At 41.7% G+C, this 25,488-nt stretch overlaps 1 protein-coding gene across 2 annotated transcripts in view; it reads right to left on the reverse strand.

Annotated features, from left to right (window-relative positions):
* The window catches only part of RANBP17 (RAN binding protein 17), a 235,346-nt gene that overhangs the window by 5,589 nt on the left and 204,269 nt on the right, over positions 1 to 25,488 (reverse strand). For both annotated transcript variants that reach the window (XM_025181074.2, XM_075900151.1), the window contains one exon: positions 2,737 to 2,835. In XM_025181074.2, the coding sequence (XP_025036859.1) occupies positions 2,737 to 2,835 (99 nt within the window). The remainder of the gene's footprint in view (positions 1 to 2,736; positions 2,836 to 25,488) is intronic.

Raw genomic sequence — 25,488 nt, forward strand, 5'->3', positions numbered from 1 at the left:
AGTATAATATTGTGATGTCATAAACTTTTTCTAAACACTGAATTTGCCCTTATTCCCTCTCAATCATTTTAAAAGAACTGCTCTCTCTTATAGAGCTTGGATTTAAATCACAATAACACACCAAGAAGATGAATGACAGTGCTATTGGATATGGCTAAAATTGGATCCTTCAGCACAGGTGAATGATGAGACAGCGCTTCTCTTTTTGATATATTTTCTTCTTCTATTAGTTTCTTTCCATGGCTGGGATTTCAGTTTGAATTTTAATGTATGCGGCTGCCGCTAATCTTAGTGTCTTATTTTTTTCCCAGCACTATCTTATTGTATAGACAATTCATTCTCCAAAGCAGTAATACACTGCCACTTGTGACTGCCCAAGAGATAAAGCAATACTGAATAAAGTTAGATCCTGCTCTGAAGTATGGAGAATACTATAGGTCAATATCTTCTGAAAGAATGCCTTGCCTGAAACAGCAAATCGCACAGGTTTAGACTAGTTCACATTAATTTACTGAAATGGTTTCCTTTTCAGACAATTATATTAAGCCACTAAGGAGACATGCTGAGTGTATCCAAATATAGACTGTTTCCGATCTTACTGAAGGGATAGGCTGAAGAATGTTCCCTAGTTTAGATAATCTGCCTTGGAAGCAGACACTGAAGATTTTAGTAAATATGACAGATTAGCAAAGCTCACAAGGTTCAGCTAAATCCCTCAAAGATCAGCTGCTTCTCTGAACCTCTGGCAGAGACTCTGGATTAGAACTCTTGCCTTTCTTGCAAGATTTCCATTCCATCCTTGTTTGGGCTACATGGGGTTTGAATTTCTGCGTCCGAGTAGATGTGTTTGCAGGGCTTCTACTTCCAGCCGGGCCCTGGAGGAGCAGAGTTGTGGAAATGAACAAAGAAACATTAACTGGACTTTCGTGACCCTCAGCTTGGGCTTTAAGATGCTGGGCGAAGGTTTATCTGAATGTTTCAATTACATAAATTAGGTCAGTCAGCCTCACTGGGAGCAGCCCTCCAATGCTTCTAAAGCCACTGGGCTGGATACTCTCCTCCATGCCCTCCATGGGAGCAAGTCAGCAAGGAAAAGAAGTGAGGAATTTGAAAGCGAGGCCAGTAGCTTTGCGCCATGTTCCATTTCTCTGAATGCATGAGCTCCCTCTGCAGGATAGGAGAGGGTGAGAACTGGAGAGCACCTGCAGGTCAAGGAATCCATTTTGAAACACTTGGCGGGGAGGAAGGTGATCAGGAACAATCAACATGGACTAAGCAAGGGCAAGTCACGACTGAACAACCTGATTGCCTTCTATGATGAGATAACTGGTCTGTGGATATGGGGTAAACGGTGGACGTGCTATATCTTGTCTGTAGCAAAGCTTTTGATACGGTCTCCCACAGTATTCTTGCCAGCAAGTTAAAGAAGTATGACTTGGATGAATGGACAGTAAAGTGGACAGAAAGCTGGCAAGATCGTCGGACTCAATGCGTAGCGATCAATGGCTCGATGTCTAGTTGGCAGACGGTATCAAGCGCAGTGCCCCAGAATCTTCACTAAGGCTCTGCATGATGAGATGGATTGAACCCTCAGTAAGTTCACAGATGACACTGAGTGGGTGGCGGGGGGAGAAAAGAAGTAGATATGATGGAGGGTAGGGACAGGGTCTACCTCTGTCTAGGTTCAACAAGGACAAATGCAGAGTCCTACACTTAGGACAGAAGAATCCCAAGCACTGCTACAGGCTGGGGTGGCAGATCTGCAGAAAAGGACCTGGGGGTTACAGTGGCCGAGAAGCTGGATATGAGCCAACAGTGTGCCCTTGTAGCCATGAAGGGTAACGGCATATTGGGCTGCACTAATAGGAGCACTGCCTGCCAGCAAATCGAGGGAGGTGATTATTCCCCTCTATTGCCCTTCAAAGGGCAAATATGACTCCAAATCTCTCCAGTTAAACTTGAATGACACTTTGAGTAAAGTTTCTCCTGGACTGGAAAACCCAGAGGAGGGGTCACGGAAACATATGGAACTGAGAGGACTAGAAACCGTGACTTTATATTTATCCTACTCTACCACCCAGTGCAGGGATTGGCAGTCTTGTAAGTGACTTTTCAGTGATCTAAAAATTGGCTTGCATTAAAAGTCAGACATAGCAAAATCTTGAAACCTTTGTCAGTCTATGAACAAATGCAACTTTATGTTCAGTCCAGTATACGTTAATTTCTGAGTAAACACAGTGAATGCAAACATGACACAATCTGAACACTCTTGTTCTGTAGCTAGTATTCTCTAAAGCTGCTTAAAGGGATAAAGCCACCTTGTGTAGTCACCCAAATGTAGGTTTTATTTCTAATCAACCCCACCAGGTTTGGAAATGCACAGTATTAACAGTGGTGTTTAAAATGATCAGCAAAAAGAAGAGTTAGTTTTGTTTTTGCCTGGAGTTAAACCATTCCCAGCACCATTCACAACACAAACACATGCCCTAGGCTAATTCACGAGAAGCAGCAACTGATCAGAAATTAACTAGCTTTGCAGTCCAAGATGAGGGAAATGCAAAAAGTAAATAAACAGCATAAATAGTGAAAACAGATTACAGTTAAAAATTCAGTTTTAACACCAAAAATTAGAACTGAACTTAAGCTTTGCAGCAAAGTTGTTTATTTCAACCGTATGGGTGGACACAATAGTGAGCATGTGTAGTATGACTCTGGCAGCATTTCGACAATACTTACCTTCTCATTGAGAAGTATAAGCCCCAGCAGTGGTCTGGAGACAGACCACTGGTTTCTGCAGTCCTCAAAAATGATGGTGTTCATCAGAATTGACATCATCTGAAAGAAAACGTGTATACCTTGTGTTAGTTTGTACAGTTTGTGTTATAATGTGTGATTTGGTCACAAGGATTTTAGCTAACAACTGCCCAGAAAAAAAAAGATCCCTTTGCAAACAATGTGGAACTGTTCCTTGGCATCATGTGTGTTCCCATCTATGTTCTTCTGCCTTTCTCCACACAACTCACGCTCTCGTGTAATTATTCTCATACCCAGCAGGTGCCATTATCAATAGAAAGTTCTAGAAAAATGGCACCCCAGGTTTGCTTAAAGAAAACAACAACCAGAAAGCAGATGATGACAGGACTTGACCTTTATCCCTGATCACACAGCTGAGATGGATTTGTTTCAGATGCAAACCTCACTACAGTGATTCGTGCCTTTGCCTCCTGGAGGATGGATCACTTCAGTGAGTTCATTCTAGTACTGGTCTTTACCAGCACTCATACATGTCAGATGATGCAGAAAATGGCCCCTCTCAGTCACTTCTGTGCTTAGTAATCTTCACTGACTCCACATTTATTTTCAGGTGCAACTCACAGGGCTGCTTTCAACCTTAATTTGGATGGGTCCTTGTTATCTCAGAGATCAGCCCCTCTCTTGTGGGATACGCCAGCATTTGTGATCAGCCGGGGCACCCGAACTGACAGCTTCCTACTTTTGTGAAGACAAAAGCAAAGACAGAGAGCTTGGCTACAGGAATATTTAGTTAGTGGCAAGCGGGAGTGCAAATCTCCCCCCCACTAGGCTGCTCTGTGCTAACTGTCCATGTGAGCCCTGCTGATGTGCATGAACAGGTTTTTAGTGGGATGAGATCTAATCCCATTTCAAATCAGGCTAGATCAAAGTGCACTCAAACTTACAAGCCCGAAATCAAGAGACTTAGGTACTTTTCCCAACTCTGCCACTTATTTGGCATGTGAGCTCCAGCAAGTCATTTCGCCCTTGTGCCTCAATTTCCCTTCTGACAATGATATTTAGCTCCTTTACAAAGCACTTTGAAATCTAGGACTACAAAGCACTAAGTATTATTACTATTAATCCAGGAAGGGTTGGAGGAAGGTTATTCATGATGTGGGGGTCTCAGTTGTAGTATTCCTTGCCCCTATTGGTTTGCTGGAGCCATAAGTGGCTTCCCTTCTGGTAATAATGCAAGGCTTATTAACTCTCCCAAGCTTATACAAAGTTTGGCTGCAAAGCCTACTAGGTCCCCAAGGCTTCTGCTGGGAGGAGTGGGGCTCTGTTTTGGGGGAGTAGGTGTCTGGGAAAGCCTCATTATTGGGAACCGAATGATCATTACTATTTGTAGCTTTTGGAGAGATTGTACGTGCAGTAGGTGCTTTCGATGAGCCTTCAATGAAACCAAGTCAATAAAATAAACAACGAAACCCTTTGATTCTAAAATGCTTTATGAACTTCTGGAAACACAGTAGAGCCCAACATGCTACAGGGCACAACACACACAAATCTAAAAAGTGTCTGGTTGGGATTTGTTAGTGAAAATTCATAAAATGCCACCAATAAAGAACTGGACTCACATTTGTAAAATATCTATTAGTTCTAAAACCAATACAAAGCAGAATGTGGAAACCCATTACATGATTTCTTCTAGGCCAGGGCTAGTCAACATGTGGCCCATGGGCTGCAAGCGGCTTGCAGCCCATTTATTTGCAGCCCGTGGTGTGGTCTGGGTTTACTCAACACATGGCCTGCAGGTGGGATCTTTTGAACATGGCCTCCACTGGGAACACGCTCCATAACGCCGAGGTATCTTCCAGGTGGTGCGAGCACTAAGAGACACAAGCAGACGGGATGGCTAGAACAGGCGGGTACAGGGCGTCAGAGTTTCTAGCCCCAGAAAGGAGGTGCCGGAAGTGCCAGGGCATTGTGGAAAGTGCTTTGTATTCATGCCTGTCAGTGTGAAAGAAGCTATTTGCATATATTTGCATATAGATTTGCATGTATATGCAACCACACTTAAGTTGCAGCCCTCGGCATGTGCTGAGAATATAATTGTGGCCCCCTGGGCTTCCAAAGTTGAGTAGCCCTGTTCTAGGCCAATAAGTAGCTATGAGCAGAGTCCCCAGAGAACTACCACCCTACAAACCAACCTGTAATAACCAACCAAGGCTAAGTCAAACGACATGTTTCATTAAATGAAAAAGATGAATCCCAGCACTTCAAATCACTTGGAACAAGAATATAGCCAAAATTATTTGAAATATTCATGCTAGGTGCACAAGGGGTGGCGTGGGAAAGACCATCACTTGGCTTTCCTATAACATGCATACGTCAAGCTATGTTTAAATTACCCAGGGTAAAGGCAATAGTTCAATTAATGCAAACACTAAAAACCATTGCGGGAAGTAAGGACAAGAACTTCTCTGGTCCTGAAACAGAAAGAGCAGAAATAACCATTCCTATCACTCAATAGCATCTTTTATCAGGGGATCTTACAGCAAGCACTTGAAAATACGAGAGAAAGTGTTTGGAAGAGGAGGGGAGAGAATGGAATTACCCAAGTTTGCATTCAGGCAGGACACCGGAATTGATACATCCCTTCTTTTTAGGAAATGGGCCACTTTATATGAAACGGTGGCAAGCAGCCAGGCTAATAGTATATTCGAAAGAGAGTCCTTTCAGAAGCAAGATTTGTCCTACCACCAATCCTGAGGCAATGGTTCAATACTGTCCGAGAGGGAAGAATGCCAACTACTCAATCTCCCACACTGTATCACACAACACATGGAATTTTCTGTGAGATTTCAAGTCCCAATCTATGTTGGGACAAAACCAATCAAGTAGGAAGGAAAAATGCACACTCCAGTGAAGCTCCGGACCACAATCAGCATAGAATCATAGGACTGGAAGGGACCTCGAGAGGTCATCGAGTCCAGCCCTCCGCCCTCAAGGCAGGACCAAGCTCAGTCTACACCATCCCTGACAGATGTCTATCTAACCTGTTCTTAAATATCTCCAGAGAGGGAGATTCCACCACCTCCCTTGGCAATTTATTCCAATATTTGGCCACCCTGACAGTTAGGAATTTTTTCCTAATGTCCAATCTAAACCTCCCTTGCTGCACTTTAAGCCCATTACTCCTTGTCCTGTCCTCAAAAACCAAGAGGAACAAATTTTCTCCTTCCTCCTTGTGACACCCTTTTAGATATTTGAAAACCGCTATCATGTCCCCCCTTAATCTTCTTTTTTCCAAACTAAACAAGCCCAGTTCATGAAGCCTGGCTTCATAGGTCATGTTCTCTAGACCTTTAATCATTCTTGTCGCTCTTCTCTGTACCCTTTCCAATTTCTCCACATCTTTCTTGAAATGTGGCACCCAGAACTGGACACAGTACTCCAGCTGAGGCCTAACTAGTGCAGAGTAGAGCGGCAGAATGACTTCACGAGTTATGCTTACAACACACCTGTTGATACAACCTAGAATCATATTTGCTTTTTTTGCAACAGCATCACATCAAGCTCAGCTCTCCACAGCGAAAGCCAAAAGGAACCATTATAGGATAGGCCCAACCTTCTCTACAAGAAGGCTCTGCCTTCACTACCTGGGAGGGTGGGGATGTTGGCAGGTCTGTCCCTACTTTCCTGGGTACAAACTACATGCAGCCCTTCATTTGGGGACAGCTGCCAGTTTTTGATTCAGTTCAACCAAACCCTGCCCCAGCTATTAAAATGTCAATAGGAAAAACAGATATACAACTTCTTCACGGACTGACTAGCACGACTGAAGCTACAACTTTCCCCCTCAGACATCATCACACGCGTCATTAATTTGGGAGAGTTTCTTGTAAAACACTGGTTTCCTTGTGCAGAATCTGGTATGAACATTTTAACTGGAACTGAAACTCCTGGAAAGCAGTCATGTGATGTGCCCACCGCTTTCTCCTCTATTCCCAAGAAGTCATTCTCCAATACAAGTATTTATGCTAGTAATATGCACGGAACTGGATGAATCACCATTTTCTAAAAATAAAATTAGCTGTAACTAGTATTTTTGAGTTACTTGCGTGACAAAAACAAACACTGTTGAGGGAAGAGGAGACTAGTTATCCCTTAAGCTAGAACCAACCCCTCATCTTTTCAGTCATGTACTCTAGTGAGGGATTGACGTAGCAAGCTAATATTGCCACTCCAGAACTGAGCTGCTGATAATATCATGACATATCGGGGAGTCCCTCGAGAATAAATGTCACAACAAGAACAAGGTGGCGCTGCACTTCTCCATCACAGCTTATTTGTGACTTGTGAAGTGCTTTGCAAACATCAGATAACCTCCCTGCACGCTGTGAGGCCGACCATTTCACAGATGGGTTAACTGAGGAACAGTGGGTATATGATTCAGGGGATGTCATAGCAAGTGGAGATGCACCCGGGCTGGCTTTATACAAGGCAGGTTGGGTATCCGAAAAAAGCTGCAAAAGCCCACCCACAACTCTGGGTAAATGTGCGTGTGGTTTTGTTGATGCAGCTTTAATACCAGTGGTACCTAGCAGCTTGTTGGAAGCTGGTTGGGTATGTCTAGATGACCTGCAATCATACCTTGTGACTGCAGTGTGGACATACTAAGAGGGTGACACAGCAGCTCAGTGACAAAGACAGGAACTAAGCCCAGGAATCCAGGTCTGAGTGTGGCTACCACTTTATTTGGCCCAATAATTCTTCTCCTGAAATGCAGTGATGGGAACTGTGAGTAGGCACGCATTCAGCTAGCAGTGCTAACGCTCCAGGGTCTCGCTTAGGAGCTGAAGGAAAAGCTCCCCAAAAGCATCCCTCATTACAAAAATTCATTCCCAAGGATGCATAAGTCGCCTTGTTATTAATGAGCCTCAGTGCTGCTTCTTGGAGTATTGGGTCCAGTTCTAGGCACCGCATTAAAGAAAGAGGTGGAAAAATTGGAGAAGGTCCAGAGCAGAGCAACAAGAACAATGAAAGGTCTAGAGAACAGGAGCTGTGAAGCAAGGCTGAAGGAATTGGACTTGTTTAGTTTGGAAAAGAGAAGACAGAGGGGACACGATCACAGGTATCTAAAAGGAGGAAGGGGAAAATCACAGGGAGAAAAATCACTGGGAAAATTGTTCTCCTTGGCCTCTGATGATAGGACAAGAAGCAATGGGCTTAAACTGCAGCCAGGGAGGTTTAGATTGGACATCAGGAAAAACTCCTGTCAGGGTGGTTAAATACTGGAATAAATTGCTTAGGGGGGTTGTGGAATCTCCATCACTGGAGATACTTAAGAGCTGGTCAGACAGACACCTGTCAGGTCCTGCCATGAGGGCAGGGGACTGGACTTGATGACCTCTCGAGGTCCCTTCCAGTTTTAGTGTTCTGTGATTCTATGTTATCAGCAGAACAGCACTTGTACCCTAGCAGAGCCTATAACTCGCTGGTATCAATATTTTATTCTATAGCAACTAATCAGATTTTAACCTGCATAAGAAGTACATGATGTAAGCTAAGAGACAGCATTATGTGTCAGAAAACACTTAGCCAAGGATTCAGTACAAACTCAAGCAGCTTTTAATCAAACGCTTGGCTGTTAAGGACATTTCAAACATGACAAATGTTTAGATTTTTGTATCTCTGCACACAAAGTTTTGCTGAGTTTCTGTGCCTCAGGCTCCAGAGAGCTACCTCCTAATTTATAAACTACTAGACTTACCCAGCGTCCCTGGGTCATTCCGTGCAGCGGGCTGGTGGAGTGAGGTACAGGAGTCAGGGCAGGGCCTTGGGGAGATTGGTAGCTCAGCGCAGGAGGCCAGGGGCATGGGAGAGTGCAAGAGAGAGGGCTGGAGGGTGAGGAAAGGCTCCGATCAAAGGATGAGGGTTGCAGGAGTCAGGGAAGGGGTGAGGAGGGGCTCAGGCAGGAAGTAGAGGTGGGTGCTGGCTTTTTCCCCAGGGGGTGGTGGCCCCCACCCATTTGCTTTTCTCCAGGGGACAGCGGGGGCTCTCTCCCAGACAAAGGGGGGCCACTTACCTCTTCTGGTGGCAGGCAAAATCTCAGCCCTGTTGGCCACTACCTTGGTGGTACAGCTCCCCCCAGGGGACACTCTGTAGGACAGTTCTCCCCCAGAGGCTTACTGCCACAGTGGACATTCTCATATCACACCCCTCGGAACAGCAGCCCCGCCCTTTCCATGTTACGGAAAACAGTCCTTTTCCCATGGCTTCCAGTTGTCCTGGCACAACCAAACCCTGACCTTGGTTTAAGTTAGGAGACGAGGAAGCTGCATACCACATTTGATTGCCCTAGCTCTTATTGTTTAGGAGGAGTTCTTGTACAAATGGACTCGCAGACAGATACACAGGCAGACACACTCCAATATATATATATATATGAATACTAATTTCCACTGGCACTGGAGCTTCCACTCCTTCCTTCACCAACACCTTCCCCTTCAGCAAGTATATAGAGCGTCGTTTTCTAATGAATTATAGTGCACACTAATGGCTCCAAAATTGTGTACCATTCTGCATTATCTGGTCCTACAAATATTGGGATTCCCTTAAAGTGTTTTTTTTAAATAATTAATTTGGAATTCTTTATATTTGACTTTGGGTTACTCACGTTTGAGGGTACATTCGGGGCACCCGGTCACATTTTTATTTGGACCCAAGAGGGCTAAATTCTTATTTTTTTGTTTTTAACAAAAGCTGAGATACTCGTGCAATATCTGGATTCCAGCACTTGGGACCTTAAGAAAAATCCCAGACTTGTTGTAAAGTCATGAGAGTTGCCAATGCTGAGTCTGGCCTGGGTATAATCCTCAGCTATGTTTAGTGTTTTCTCTTTATTTGGGGGGGAGGGGAGGAGAATACCAGGAATGACTTTTCACTCAGGAGTCCCAGTCCCAGGATACACATAGGAACTGAAATATGTTTGCAGCTGCTTCAGAAGTCTGAAATATGATTTGCTGCAAACTTCCTCCATCTACTTTTGTCACAGGTTCTGTCTATAATTAGCACACTACTGGCTAAGTAGTAGGTTTATTCTCTCATCCTCATATCCACACAAGCAGGATACAGATACCAAGAAGAAGCACTAACAAAAAGTCTTGTGAATATTTATTTGTGGGGTGTGGCATTTTGTGTGGTTCACTTGATACAACGGCCTTTGAAAACATGACCCGGATGAACAACCCCTTCCAACAAACATTAATTAAAAGAATGTCTGATAACAATATTTGCAAGTTTGTTCTGACACTGTAAACAACTTCGTTCTGAATGCTACATTTTCTGGCAAGTAGGGCAGTTTATTCCTTTTGCCAGGATCTCCTCCAAAGACCATACACTGAGTATATACAAACAGGATCCCATTCAATTTAATACACATTACCACTGGAATAATGCTCTCTGCTGATGAAGCATGTATCAGTTATGGCTGGAGCTAAATGTAAAATGATGAACAAGTGCAAACCTCGTTATATTCTACCTAATCAGGCTGAGTGACAACTGCCCACACTTCTGACAAGCACATAGAATAAATAAATCCGTAAGTGTAGTGTTGTCTGCTGGTCCACTGTTTACTTTCTGAACTATAAATTGAAAGGAGGAAGTATTTAGAAAGAAAACGGCCATGATTGCTTGTCCGAGCCTAATATAAGACAAGAGGGAGGGGTTATTTCAAAGTCTGGTATCTATCCAGTGTACACTCTCCTTGAGCAAGTCAACAGTGAAAATGAGTCAACATTCTCACTATACCTGCACATCACAAAATCACCACCGAACTGGAATTCCCTCTGAAAGGAACCCAAGGAATGCCACAAGTCAGAGTGGAGATATCATGTCAGAACTGCCTGGGGAAGTATGCAGGGAGCCTGCAGTGAATGAGCTGGTCTCAAATCCATCATGAACGCTACATACTGATTTTATAAGAGGAAAGACAAGCACACACCCCATTTAGGAAACTGAAACCACTTGCAGTAGTTTTAAAATCTGTTTCCCTGGTAAATTGGAAAGCAGAAAAATGGAGATTCACAGTTCTGGTGTTGTTTTAATTTTTCCATTATTTCAGATACTCAATATCCCTTCCATATTCAATAGTTAAATCAGTTTGGGGGCTGATTCTGAGAGCCTGACATGTATCTTACCTCACCAGTGATTCAAATGAAATTAATAGGACTATTCAGGGAGTGAAATGCTACTTACATCAAGTATCAGAGTCTGGCTCTTTCTCTGAGAAAGAATATCTACAGTATGTATGTCACCACTTACTCAGGAGAAAACACATTTAAAATGATAGCTCCAGGTTAATTAATTACAACTGTGTGCAGTATGTCTATTCTTAATGTTACCACACACAGCACACTGCAAACAGTTTTACTTTTCCTCTGTTGAAATAAACTGTAATGAATTATTCATTTCAATGGCAGCAAAATGTAGATCAACAGGACAAAATGGATTATGTAAGGGTAAAGCTCACTTTCATCTCCACATTATGTATTTGAAACTTTTGGCTAGGAGTAAATTGCCTTTCAAATGGTTGACAAGCTTGTAAAGCAGATGTTTGCACTGCATTAGAAAGTCAATACAACAGAGCTGGGAAAAATGGAAGCAGTTAAGATTCTTGCAAATGTGCCATTCAGAACTCAACACTATCCTCACAAATTAGGAGGGCACAACCACCATATTTAAGCATTTTTAATTTGCTGTAGATGTTAACATGATGGCACATGTGGTAGGGTTAGATCCCATTTAAGTAATGCCAGCATCTGACCTGTTTGTTTCAAGGGGTGTGACACATCAGAATATGAGCAAGGGTAAGGCTTTCACTTTGCCTATAAAATGGATGAAAGTCTCAGAGGGGTAGCTGTGTTAGTTTGTAATTTTAAAAACAATGAGAAGTTCTGTGGTAACTTAAAGACTAACATCTATCTATCTATCTATCTATCTATCTATCTATCTATCTATCTATCTATCTATCTATCTATCTATCTATCTATCTATCTATCTATCGCTTTTGTGGGCAACCCACACTTCCTCAGATGGTCAATCTCAGAGCTGACATAGCATCATCTAGAATGAGGGGGAAGAGGTCTTGGGGGTAGTACAGCCTCCCCTATCATGAAGGATAAGTAGTCTCATGGGGTGTGCTAGCTTTGGCTTTTGAGAGGGCCACAGGTTAAGTACCCTGAACGACAGTTCCAACTTTGGCAATAGAAAGAAGGCTGAGGAATGATGTAGCTTCTCTTTCTGCATGGGAGGGGGAATATGATTTATTAGTTTAATTATTCACTTCCAATATGTATTGCCTTGCTTTTGTCTACACCGAATTTCATGTAAGTCCTCTGTTGAATGTTACTTACTCACATGCTGCCTGAAGTGCTAGATTCTGTATCTGGATATCTGATGCGGCTGACAGATGTTTACAAACCCATGTATCTGCACAGCCTTCCTCATGTCTACCCATCTGTGCAGCAAATTATTCTACCTCAGGCTTGGAATAACTTACACTTGCAAAATGAACTCAGGAGCTGCCTTTTGCAGATGGCAGTATTGAGAATTCTTCAGCTTGGACATTATGATGTTCACTTCAAATTTGAGGTGTCATTTCCAAAACAGTGGCCATGAGGAAATCTAATGCCGTGGATCTTTTGAAGGGATGACAGAGTTCTGATGGGAGAGGTTTTTAGCACCTAGCGCTTGAACGCACAACTTATTACACTTGGCAGATGTGTGCGTGGAGGAGGGAACAACGCTGAGCTCTTCAGATATTTTTACTCAGAAGTTAACACAACTCATTCGCTCTCGCTCTTTCAGAAAGCTGACACTGTTAAATCAGTCTTTCCAAAACGAGATGATTACTGTCTCATGAAGGTGACTCTTCGCAGTCCCTTTGCACCAGTGAGACAGGAACAGCTCCTCTTTCCAGACAGCCATTCTTATCTGAGCGGTGGCGGGAGAATAGAACTGTTTCAGCTAAGTACCAGCCAATGAAAGGTTACACACAATCTGATTCTCTCGGTAGCAGTGTCACAACTTCATAGGCCAATGCATTCGGCAGGAGTCTGGTTCTCTAGAAGAAAGCTCTTTACCTGTCAGTGTCTTTCCTCCCACCTCACAACTGTTGCTAATACTTGCTCCGCTTGCCTCCTATAATATGCTCAGACATGAGCATGAGGACATGATAGAGGTTTTCAGGCATCTAAAAGGGTGTCACAAGGAAGAGGGAGAAAAATTGTTCTCCTTGGCCTCTGAGCATAGGACAAGAAGCTTCAAGGGGTAGCCGAGTTAGTCTGTATAGAAAAAAACAACAAATGGTCTGGTAGCACTTTATAGACCAAAAAAACATGCAGATGGGATCATGAGCTTTCGTGGGCACAGCCCACTTCTTCAGATGATGGGAGTTTTGAGTTTAGGATGTGCAGAACCAAAATAAATACTGGGTCCCGCTGTGAGGGCAGGGGACTGGACTCGATGTCCTCTCAAGGTCCCTCCCAGTTCTAGTGCTCTAGGGTTCTATAAGCTCCCTCCTCACCTAGTCCGATGTTCTGGGAATGGTTCTGACTGCTCCCTTCCTCCAAGCTTCTAAGAGCTGTGCTGGCTGCTCCCTGCTGCAAGTTGTTGAGATTTGGAGACTGAAGGCAGGTAGGAGGATTCTTCTCATTATGGCAGGCGCTCTACCTAGGACTGTCTGCTCTCTGGTCCTCTGCCCCAACATTACAGAACAGCCTCCCTGAGCTGCCTTCAAGCAGAGACAGGGCAAGGTCAAACGACGTTTATTATTGACACTAGCACTGCAAATACCCTGGAACAATTGATTTAAAACCATGTTTGAGTTAACGCACAGAAGAGTTCAAAGCAACAGGTGGAAGGGAAGCTGGGGGAGGAAGGGGGTGAAAGCAGCACTAAGGGAAGGTCCCCCCAGCAGGCGGGAGACTGCCTCTCCACTCAGGTAGACTTGCACAGGTTCCACTCTAGCTAGCACGCTAAAAACAGCAGTGTGGATGGTGCTGCACAGGTGGCAGCTGGGGCTAGCCACCTAAGTATGGACCCAGGGGCTCATATAGGCTTATAATCAGGCAGCTCGCCTCCGCCACAACATCCCCACTGCTGTTCTCAGTGTGCTGCTTTCAATAGAGAGTGCTTCTGCTATCCAGGCTGGAGGCATGCCCCCAGCAGCAACACAGACATAGCTTGGACTAGGGTAGGGTATCTCAGTGAGCCTGGGGGAAAACAGTCCGTACATAGATCCCAGAAGTCCTGACTCCCATGTCTCTCTCTAACCATTCAACAACCCCGTCTTCCACATTTATTATTTGTATTATCTTAGCACAAACGTGGGCAAGAGAGCCTTCATGGGTCAGATTCGGCTCGCCAAGCGGGTTGATCCAGCCTGTGGACGCCCTGCCATGCCCCTGCCCACAGGCCAATCAGGGCCTGGGGATGGGGAAGTGTGCAAAGTTTCCCCCAACCATCAGGGGTGCATGGTGCTTAGAGTGAACCCAGCTGTTCTAGGGGAAGGGGTGGGGACAAAGACTTCATGCGATCCCCCAACCCCAGGCCAATCAGGGTCTGTGGGCGGGGGAGCACAGAGGTGTCCTGGCCCCACCTCTTCTGTCTGTGGCCCTGCCCCTTCCAGGGCGGTCTTGGGTCACTTCACAAATTTTTGAAGTGACCCCCCCCTACAAACACAGACCCAAAAGACAGTCCCTGCTCCAAGAACACACAATCTAAGGCTAAGAGAACATACAGCAATGGACACAGACACAAGGAGTATAAAGAAATGAGACACTATCGATCAGTATGAGAGAGCGGCCTAAACAAACTACAGTCATCCTACTTGGCTGCATCAAAGTAGAGTAACATGATATTTAGGAAAGCTCAAATTATTTATCCAATACACTTAGCCCTTTTTCTATTTTCAAATTTTCACAAATTGATCGTAATTTCTGCTGAATGCATTTGTTATTTGCAACTAATTTTAACAAATAATTAAGACCATGTTTGCAGAAGCAATCAGTGATAAACTGCACTGTAACAGAAGCTATTCCAAATACACACAGAAGAGAGATAGGCGATCAAAATGGCAATGAGTACACTACTACTTTATCTTTTATAGTCAGCACAACATTTCTTAGTGAATATCACCTTTCACAATAATAACAAAGCACAAGGCTATTTTATGAAGTCATCAAAACAAAGTGCACTGAATACTGTATTTCCTACTAAACACATTACCCCTGCAGTCGGACACAACATTTCAAGAGCTAGCCTCTCTGACAAGATTGTCCCTGAATTTTTTCCAATGGACATACGGCCTTTAATTACCAAAGAAAGATAATTTTGCTTGTCATGCTAAAAAGATTTTGCAGGGATTCTGCACTAACTCTCAATAATTAATTTTAAGGGAAGCTCTGTGGGAGTTGAGCATTAAACCAAAGTAAATAAGGACCAGATTCTGGTTTGGCTCTGGCGGTGATGCAAAGGGACTGGATTCTGCTTGTAACGTGCCAGTGGGGACCCCCTTTAGAACAGAGCTGACTCCTGTACTGATTGCTGCCCGCCTTCACAAGGTATTTTTGTCAGGAAAACGAGATGCATGGTAGAGGTCTGCTACACCACCCAGGTAATTTTCTGGTGAGTCTAACAACATTTGGAATTTTTCTTAATGCCCCAGCTCCCAGAATTGTGCAATTAGGTTAGAATCTGGGTTTTTATTTCAAAACATAACAGCATATAGAAAAACAATACACGTTTTTTTAGCCCTCATGGGTTCAGAGAAGACATTTATTCTACAGGTTAAAAAACAAACAAACCCAAAAGGCAAATATAATTTATAGCTAAAAGTGCTGGATTTTTTGAGGCCAGACCTGTGATTTCTGAATGCTTGGGGCTGGCAATACTGACTGGTCTAATACTTCATTGGAGTAAAGGTCCTCTAGAGACCATATTCCAGTGGTGTAAATTTGAGCGTCTATAGGCTTCTTTAACTAACAGGGCCACGCCACTGCAGGATCAGAGAGTTGTAACTGAGTCCACCTGCACCTTGAGGAGTTCAGACCTAAGGGAAAGGTGAACCACAGTGAAATCTCGCTTTCTAAAATGAGACTATAATAAGAGAACTAAAGAAGAAGTAATGTGATTTAACAGCAGACAAATAGCCACCAAATCAAAAGAGGTGGGAGAGAAGAACCACTCAGCTCTAGTGTGCCAAGCCAAATTTAGGTCTGCTCCATGGGAAATACTTTCTTATGAAACTGTCCAATGACCTACAGTGGGCCCTGCCTGTGGAATTTGTCAGAAGAAACCAAACAGAGGTTGGCCATGGCTTATTTTTCACATGACTGTCACGGTGAGTCTAATAACCAGTACAAATGCCTAGTCATTTCAACAGTCTGTTAGCAGTAAATGGAATTTGGAAAGACGCTGTGAGAATTTTAGCATGCCAAAAAAACTGCAGTTAATGTTTGGAAGTCTTGGGTGAAATCCAAGCTTGTGTTGAAGTCAATGAGAGATGTACCACTCACTTCAGATGAGTCAGGATTTCAATTCTAGTTTGCAACATGTGTGTTGGATAAATATGCAGACCTGGGAAAATGGTTATCTAGAGATTATAATATTCCATCCTGCAGTGGTTCTGGTAGAGAACATCATCACTTCTGGGTCAGTCAGTGGAGAGAGAAATCCACTGATCAGCAACTTGAAGTCAGTGCATGTTCCATGACACAAACTTGCTCACAAACATCAAGAGGCTCTTTCAATAGGAGGCTTCATGGAAATGGCACATACTGAACCATGGAGACTGTAAACAGGAAGTTTTGGGTCTGCAAATCTTATTTGAAGAGGTAAAAAGTTAACTGATTAAGAAAGAGCAGTGTCATGAAAATCAAACAAAAGTCAGAAAATCCATAGTGGATGGAATCCAGAGGTCAGATTTGGATAATCCTCTAAAATAACATTGCAAGTTGAAACTCTCTAATCTGGCACCCTGAGGACCTGACCAGTGCAGAATCAGAGAATTTGCCAAACCACGGGAGGTCAATATTGTCTAGCAGCATTACCAACACTTCCACTGCTGCCTGGGCTCTTGGGAGACATTTTGGGGTAATTTAGAGCTAAATCAGAGCACAGAACACTGAGAGCCAGGACTGGTGATGGTAAACAAGCTTTATAGAACCGCAAGAAACTTGGACACACCCATGAGAATTGGACATCCAGCTAACTAAAATCATGCCAGACCACAGATGTTGCCAGATCAAAGAGAGTCGGACTAGAGAGGTTCAATCTATAGTCAATTTTGTATTTGTGACTATTTGTATTGACTTACAATAGGCTAAATGTTTTTCCCCTTCAAAATTAAGTATCTTCCTAGTGAGCTTTTTGTGTGCTGTTAGAAGGCTGGAGATCCTCACTTGAAAATGTAATCTAATCTAAATGTATTGAGTTAGGCAATCTCATTGGAGCTACGCTGTGGGATTAGATAAAGAAACAGCCAGTTAGTTTTAGTGGACCACATATCATAGAACCACAGACACACAGGACTGGAAGGGACCATGAGAAACCGAGTCCAGTTCCTTGCACTGTGGCAGGATCAAATAAACCTAGACCATCCCTGACAGGTGATTGTCAAAATTGGTTTTAAAAACTTCCAGTGAAAGAGATTTCACAATCTAGGAAGCCTATTACACATCTTAACTGCCCTTAGAGGTAGAAAATTTTTCCTAATACATAACCTAAACCTCACTTGGTGCAGATTAAGCCCATTACTTATCTTATCTTTAGAGGACAAGTAGAACAATTGATCATCTTCCTTTTTATAACAGTCCTTATCATATTAGAAGACAGTTATCAAGTCCACCCTTAGTCTTCTTTTCTCACAACAAAACATGCCTAGTTTGTTTTTAAACTTTTCCTCATAGGTCCAGTTTTCTAAACCTTTTATCGTTTTTGTTGCTCCTCCCCTGTATCCTTTCCAATTTGTCCCCATCTTTCCTGAACTGTGGCACCCAGAACTGGACACACTATTCCAGGTGGGGCCTCATCAGTGCTGAGTTGGGGAGAAGGGGTGTCTAATTACCTCCTGTGTCTTACATAAACTGTTAATACATCCCAGAATCATGGTAGCTTTTTTCTGCAGCTGCATAATCTTGGTGATTTATATTCAGTTTATGGTCCACTATCACCCCAGGTACTTTTCAGCTGTAGCAACCCCATGCCAGTTATTCCCCATTTTGTAGTTGTGCATATGATTTTTCCTCCCCAAGTGAAATACTTTGAACTTGTCTTTATTGAATTGGATCTTTCTGAATTCAGACAAATTCTTCAATTTATCAAGGCCATTTTAAATTTTGACCCTGTCCTCCAAAGTGCTTGCAATCCCTCCCAAGTTGGTGTCATCTGCAGATTTTATAAGCGTACTTTCTACTCCTTTATCCATTCATGAAAACACTGTAGGTCTAGACCCAGGATTAATCCCTTTAGTTATGCTCTCTCAATCTGATGGCAAACCATTGATAACTATTCTTTGAGTAGGGTCTTTCAGCGAGTTGTACATCTGCTATATAGTATTTTCATCTAGAACATATTTCCCTAGTTTGCTTATGAAGATGTCATATGGAACTATGTCAAAAGCTATGCTAAAAATCAAGGTTTATTAAGTTTATGGCTTCCCCCTATGCATTAGATCAGTAATTCCATCAGAGAAGGAAATTATAGCATTATTTCTTCTGACAAATCCATGCTGTCTTTTCCTTAAAAACTCTATTTTCCTTCAGGTGAATATACAAACTGATAGTTTAAAAATTTGCTCTAGTATCTTTCCAGGGATTGAAGTTAAGATGACTTGTCTATTTTCCCTGGGCCCACCTACTTCCCTCTTTTAAAGATAGGTACTGCGTTTGCCTTTTTCCAGTCATCTGGGACCTTACCAGCCTTCCAGGATTACTCAAAGATGATTGTTCACAGTTCTGAGTCTCCTTTGTTTCCTTAGAATCATTCAGTCTGTCATTTCATGATCACTGTCACCCAAATTGCCACTTGTCAAACAAACTATAATCTTAGTGGGATTCTCTGGGTCCATCTCTTTTGTCACTGGAAACCCAATTTACCTTGACTACTATGGACATCTCTATTCATATTTCTCTCTTATAAGCTTAGTTAATACATTTGTGAGAAGGATCTCACAAAGCTGGGTGACAGAACAACATAATGGCAAATGCAATTCACTGCTGCTAAGTGCATAGTAATGTTTATTGGAAAAAAATAATCCCAACTATACATATGTACTGATGGATTTTAAATTAGCTATGACCACCCAAGAAAGAAATCTTGGGAGTCACCATGGATAGATAATGGGAAACTTCCACTCAGTGCACAGCAGTGGATAAGGATAACAGTATGTTAAGGAACTATTTGGAAAGGGATAGAAAATATAATGACACCATGCATATTCATGGAGCATTCACACCTTAGCTGTGTCTAGACTGTCCAGTTTTTCCAGAAAATCAGCCGCTTCTCCGGAAAAACTTGCCAGCTGTCTACACTGGCTGCTTGAATTTCCACAAAAGCACTGACTTCCTCCTGTAAGAAATCAGTGCTTCTTGCGGAAATACTATTCTGCTCCTGGTCAGGCAAAAGTTCCTTTTGCACAAAAGGGCCAGTGTAGACAGCTCAGATTTGTTTTCCACAAAAAAGCCCCGATCGCGAAAGTGGCTTTTTTTGCGGAAAAGCGCGTCTAGATTGGCACGGACGCTTTTCCGCAAAAAGTGCTTTTGCGGAAAAGCGTCTGTGCCAATGTAGATGCTCTGTTCCGAAAATGCTTTTAACGGAAAACTTTTCTGTTAAAAGCATTTCCGGAAAATCATGCCAGTCTAGACGCAGCCCTTGAATGCTGTGTACAGTTCCGGTTGCCCCATCTCAAAAAGTATAGAGTGGAACGGTAAAAGGTTGAGAAGGGCATCAATGACATCCAAGGGTAAGGAAGTACTTTCTTCTGTTTTGAACTTGCTGCCTGTTAATTTCATTCGGTGACCCCTGCTTTTTGTGTTATGTGGAGGGGTAAAGAACACTTCCTTACTCACTTCTCCATACCAGTCATGACTGTATAGACTTCTAACATATCTTCCTTTAGTTCCCCATTCACTGATCTCTTTTCCAGGCTGAGCAGTTCCATGTCTGAGCCAGTATGACCCCTCGCTATGTTCTTATTTGCCACTGAAAGTATCAATATTCACATCATGGATTTTTCCATTTGAAATGTATACAATATCAAGGTGCCATGAACTTTTTCTCTTGCACAGGATACTTGAGCTCCTCCCAGTTAGCAGTGTCCTGTATGCGAAGGAGAGTTGCCTCAATCAATATGCAGTTCTGAAAGTTTGATTAGAAGGCAGAGCTCCATAAGTCTGTTTCCCAGTGCAGTGAAGTGTGCAGCCAATGGATCCTGGTGCCACAGAATACTGGACTTATTCAGTGTACATGGACTTTTGAAAACTGAGCCTGGTGCAGAAAGTTTTCCATAACACGACAACCTTTTTTATCTGGTACATACGTTGTTCAGCTACCCAGATTATGTACTAAACAGCGAAGGATTCTGTAACTCTCTTTGCCTAGGGCATCTCTTCAGTAGCCCAGTCCTATTTACTGTGCACCTTGCACTGTGGCAGGTCAGTGCAGCAGTGTCCAATAGCAACAAAGCAACCCTCTCTGCACATGCTTACCCAGAAATGTCAACTGGAGTAAGTTAATTTTTGTTCATAGAGAACATACTCCATCATTCACTTGGCAAAACTGTCAGTGGTAGATCATCAGTTAAGCGGTAAAAAGCAGAAAAGGGAGAGTTGCTGTTCCTTATCCATTTTGGAACAATACTGTATTATTTCCAGACAGTAGAAACTATTGCTAATGGGATTTTGGAAAAACCATGCTGCTTGAGAAAATGGGTGGCACTATTCACAACATTGGTTCAAATCTGCTAAACAACAATTGGTTTTTCCCCCCAAACTAGCACTGAAACATTTTTTGCAGTCTTTGCATTATGTAACAAATGAATCATGTATAACAAAAGTTAAGCATTGTTCAAGTGTTCAAGTATTAAACTGCATTGCAAAAACAGAATACATTTTTACATTTTTCTGTACACTTGCCATTTTGGAAAATACTTATGTAGCATACAAAGACAAATTTATCAAGAAATTCAGCCCTTTTTTTATTCTGTAATTGGCTTCTTTTCCACCCAAAAGCAATGAATGGTGTAAGATACGTTATGTACATAATACACTTATAGATATGATGGTAAAACATCATCCTAATGATTTCATTTAATTACCCTGAAATGCATTCTATTTAATATTCACTACTCAAAAGCCAATTTAAAAGTGAAAGAGATGAGGGGACTTATTCAAAAAGATGGACTGTCATTCATTGCAATAGTTATCTAATATACAGAAGTTAATAAAGCAGATTAATCTACAAGTCCCTTTAAGCCATCACTGAGTTTAGAACAACTGCCTCTTTGACCTTTAACCCTCCTGCTGTGCACCAGTAGCAGGTGCCAGCTGCACTAAAATTACAGCTGACGTGTTTTAGCGCAAAGTCTTTTCTTACTTTGCTTCTGACCAGCAGCTGACCCTGCAGGAGTGATTGTTTCATGTGCTGGCCTAAAGGCGACATAAACCAGTAACTGATAAACAAAAGCATACATATACCAGCTGCCTAGCCTTAGGGTACACATCCTACATTGACACCTCAAGCAGTTTATCCTGCAAAGCCAAATTATGGCTTTTTGTTTCTGTACATGCATTCTGTACAATACTTGTTACTTCATAGAACTAAACTTCCCTCCACCCTAAGACCTGCTTGTGTTAACTTTGTCTCAAGCTGAATGATCAGGAGGAGAGTTTCATTTTGATTTAGCACCTTTAATAAGAGTGTGCAATCTTCAGATACGTACATAATAAAACTTAATTACGTAGTTTAGTGTTAAAATGCTTAAAATCAAATGCTTTAATTCATATCTAGTATTGAATTAAAGCATAGCACTCAACAATACAGCACCAGAAAGAGGACTAGGCTCCTGTGTATTTTTCTAATTTCATAATTAACAGCACTCCTGTGTAGTGATAACTGGATGGTTGGCATTACATTTTATATTGAAGTTACTGATGCCTTTACATATACGCAGTTAGAGCTGGGTATAAAGCAAAGGAAGCCATATTTTTCATTAAGATGAGAGGGCTTTGACATAGTTAACTTGCTGATACAAATTACACAAGCACAAAAACAATCGGAGTAATGATTAAATGCAGTTATGTACATGGGAGATTGCTAGTGTAAATGTTAACATATTTAAACGGTTTTCCTTCATTAAAAAAATTATATATGATATTAAACCATCAATCAAAGCTGAAACACTAGAGTCTAAATGCATTGTCACTGGTTAAAATAAATGACTTTGAGACTGAATTTTGGCTCGCTCAATATGGTGTCTTTTCTGTTGCTTAGCCACCCAAGTCTCTGCTGGCTTGGGCTACATCTGGTATATTTCCATCCCTTTCAATTAATAATGCAAGTTATGATACTATTGGATCACAGTTTTAAACTGTGCTAAGAGGCTGAAAACAGATGCCCTCATGAAAATCTCTCATTGTTGTATCAAGTCATTTAGGGCTTAATTCTGGGAGGTGCTGGGCACGCCAGGCTTGCTGCAGAATATCATTTAAGCATATGCTTAACTATAAACATGGAACAATTTCACTCACTACAATGGGACTACACGTGCACTTAAAATTAAGCATGCACTTAAATACTTTGCTGGATTGGGGTGCCAAAGTACTCAGCACTTTGCAGGACTGAATCCTTTGAGTTTCATTCTATTTCCTATTAATTACATATACATAGGCTAGAGTTTGTGCATGGTTTCTGCATGGTCCAAAGAGCATCAGTTATAAATCATCTCCTCAATAGTTTTGTTTAGTGTGAGTGGCTCCATAGTGGCTATATACTGTACTTTATTGGAGTCAATGGGAAAAACAAATGCTACATAATTTACTGAACTAAAAAAGGAAAATGGCAATTTGTGGAATGTGTTTTTGATTTTAATAATACCCGGATCTGCCTTTAGTTGTAACTGGATAGTGCATTGTTTACGTTCCTGTCCTCAATGTAGCTGTGAACTGTTTGTTATTTAATTTTTTTTTAGTTCCCTTACCAAAGCTCGGAGTGGCAGTGCAACATTAAACAATACAACCCACATAATCTACCCATCATACCACAGCAGCCCTTCCTCCATCAACTGCCCCAAGCACCCTTCAAAGGAAACCCCACAAAAACAGATGCACATTAAAACATGCCTGAAAGCCAAGCTCGAACAACCATCTTCTATTTTAGAGATGGCCATACTTCAGTGGTGGGAAAACTGACTCTGACATATTCTTTACTTACCTTACAGGGTTGTGAGAATTAATTCATTAGTGTTTGTAAATGTCTTTAAGACCTGTGGGGGAAAGTGGCTATATAAAAGCAGAGAATTGCAATGGTCACATGCAGATGGAATCTGAACTTTCTCAGATGGAACTAGCATGCTACTTTCCTAACAATATTACAGGATGGGCATAATTTAATGTACACATATTTCTAATTTAAAAACCAAAGATAAGACAAGAGGTTGAGCAACTATAATAGGTTCATTTAGCTTATGTTACATGGAAAAGTCATTCTGAACTAACAGCACACATGAATTTAGAAGCTTTATGGGACCATTCATTTAATGACCCATTTTATGATACAACATTTCAGTTCAAGTGATAATTATAGTAAAACTTTGAACTTTGATAGCACCTCCCATTCATTTTCCTTACTTAATTCAGCCTTATAACATCCTTTCAAGGAGGAATCTATTACTTATATTTTCAGTTGAGGTCCAAATTGGCTAAGTAAGTTGCTCAAGGCCACACAGGAAGTCTGTGACAGAGCCAGGAGTAGCACCCAGAGCTGATTCCCATTCCAATGCTTTCAAGAGACACAAACACATTAAAACAGAAATGGTAAGTAATTGTGCCTGGCACTATATCTGGCCTTGAGCTCCTACTTCATATTTGTGCTTTTAGACTCCCATTACTTATTTAAAAATAATGCTGCTATGTGAGACACCAAAGCAAATAGAAGAGGAAGTGGTGTCCCTTTCATCACAGGGCAATGCGCCTTTTCTACCACTCTAAAGGCTAAAGAAAAAGGATTGGTGACTTCTTGATTATGGCAACACATACGTTTAGTGAATTATAGTCAATGACTGAATCACATCAATTCCTGGTGCACAACCACTCACTGAGAATTTTATCAGGGAAGATCTGTTGTGAAATATTTCACGTCCAGTTTGGAATCAGAAACCGACACTCAAAATATCCTATGCTCCTAAACTGTGTGCATGAGAAGACTTCCCCAACAAAATGTCTTATATTCAACACAATGAGGTGGAACCAAAAGATAAAAGACATTGTTCTCTTTTTAAGTATGGGAGGATGTTCATCACAGAAGGACTTTCACACAGCGGCAATTGTCAAAAACAGCCATCATTTGCTTTGCTGGTGACTCCCATGTTTTTTTCAAATATCTTCAAACTTGGTTTTCAGTAAGAGCCTTCCCCTTCATTGCCCAGCTCTCTCCTATAGGGAACGAGTTGCAAAGTGGTAACCTTGGGTTCATGACATCAGCCTTTTACCCCACACATGACTTTGGATTGTTATGGTACAATTTCAGCTATCTGACTGCACAATTAAGCCCAAAAGGATCCAAGACAGATGCCATTTGCCTAAACACAAATATGTGTGACTTTTTTTTTTGCTAATTATGAAAAACATCAGAAAGAAACCTTAACACATTTTATTAATGACATATTTTAGAGTGTTCCCAAGTGAGACAGGTTTACTTAAATCCTTATATAAATTCACAGAATCTATTAAGCATGCTGTTGCTTCTCCTGTTTTTTACTACAATGAAATGGAATCAGAATTTTAAGCATGAAAAATGTATGTCAAAATGCTGAACAACACCACTTCAATCTAAGCAAAAAAAAAACAACAACAAAAAGGTAGCTGATTTTCTTTTTGTTGTAATTCACTGTGGGATACATGGTATGAAAAGCACTATAGAAAGTAATTTTCATTGACTGACTGACTGCAAAAAAGAATGAATGTGGTTTCCGTTTAAGTCGCTGCTGAAGCATGATCCCTATAGCTCATGGCAGCTATTTAAAATCCGTAGTTAAATGAAATTGGTTTAAAAAACTCAGAAAGACAGGTTGGATTTTTTAGCCTGGGCATGAACCAAAGAGCTGCAAAATACATAAAACACAGAACTATTTATTGCAAAGAAGCTATGTTAACATTACCTAAGATTGGAACTCTTTAGAGTGACATTAACTAAGAATGTAAAATTAAAATCACATCACTAATACTGCCTCTTACGTGGGCTCATTCTGGGTATGTGGAAGGTGTTGTTTAGTAGCTCTTGCAATTATGCTGCTAACAGCAACTCCAATACAGATGTTCATTCTACACAATTTTATTCCATTAATCTAGCAGACAGGACCAGCTACACTAAACAGACAACTCTTAAAACCCCATTGCTCTCCCTCCAAACACACTAACTCCAATGCCTACCCCACAGGGATTTCCATTCTAAGGCATAACTAAATGAATA

The sequence above is a fragment of the Pelodiscus sinensis genome, chromosome 17 (genome assembly GCF_049634645.1).
Source record: "Pelodiscus sinensis isolate JC-2024 chromosome 17, ASM4963464v1, whole genome shotgun sequence".
NCBI lineage: Eukaryota > Metazoa > Chordata > Testudines > Trionychidae > Pelodiscus > Pelodiscus sinensis.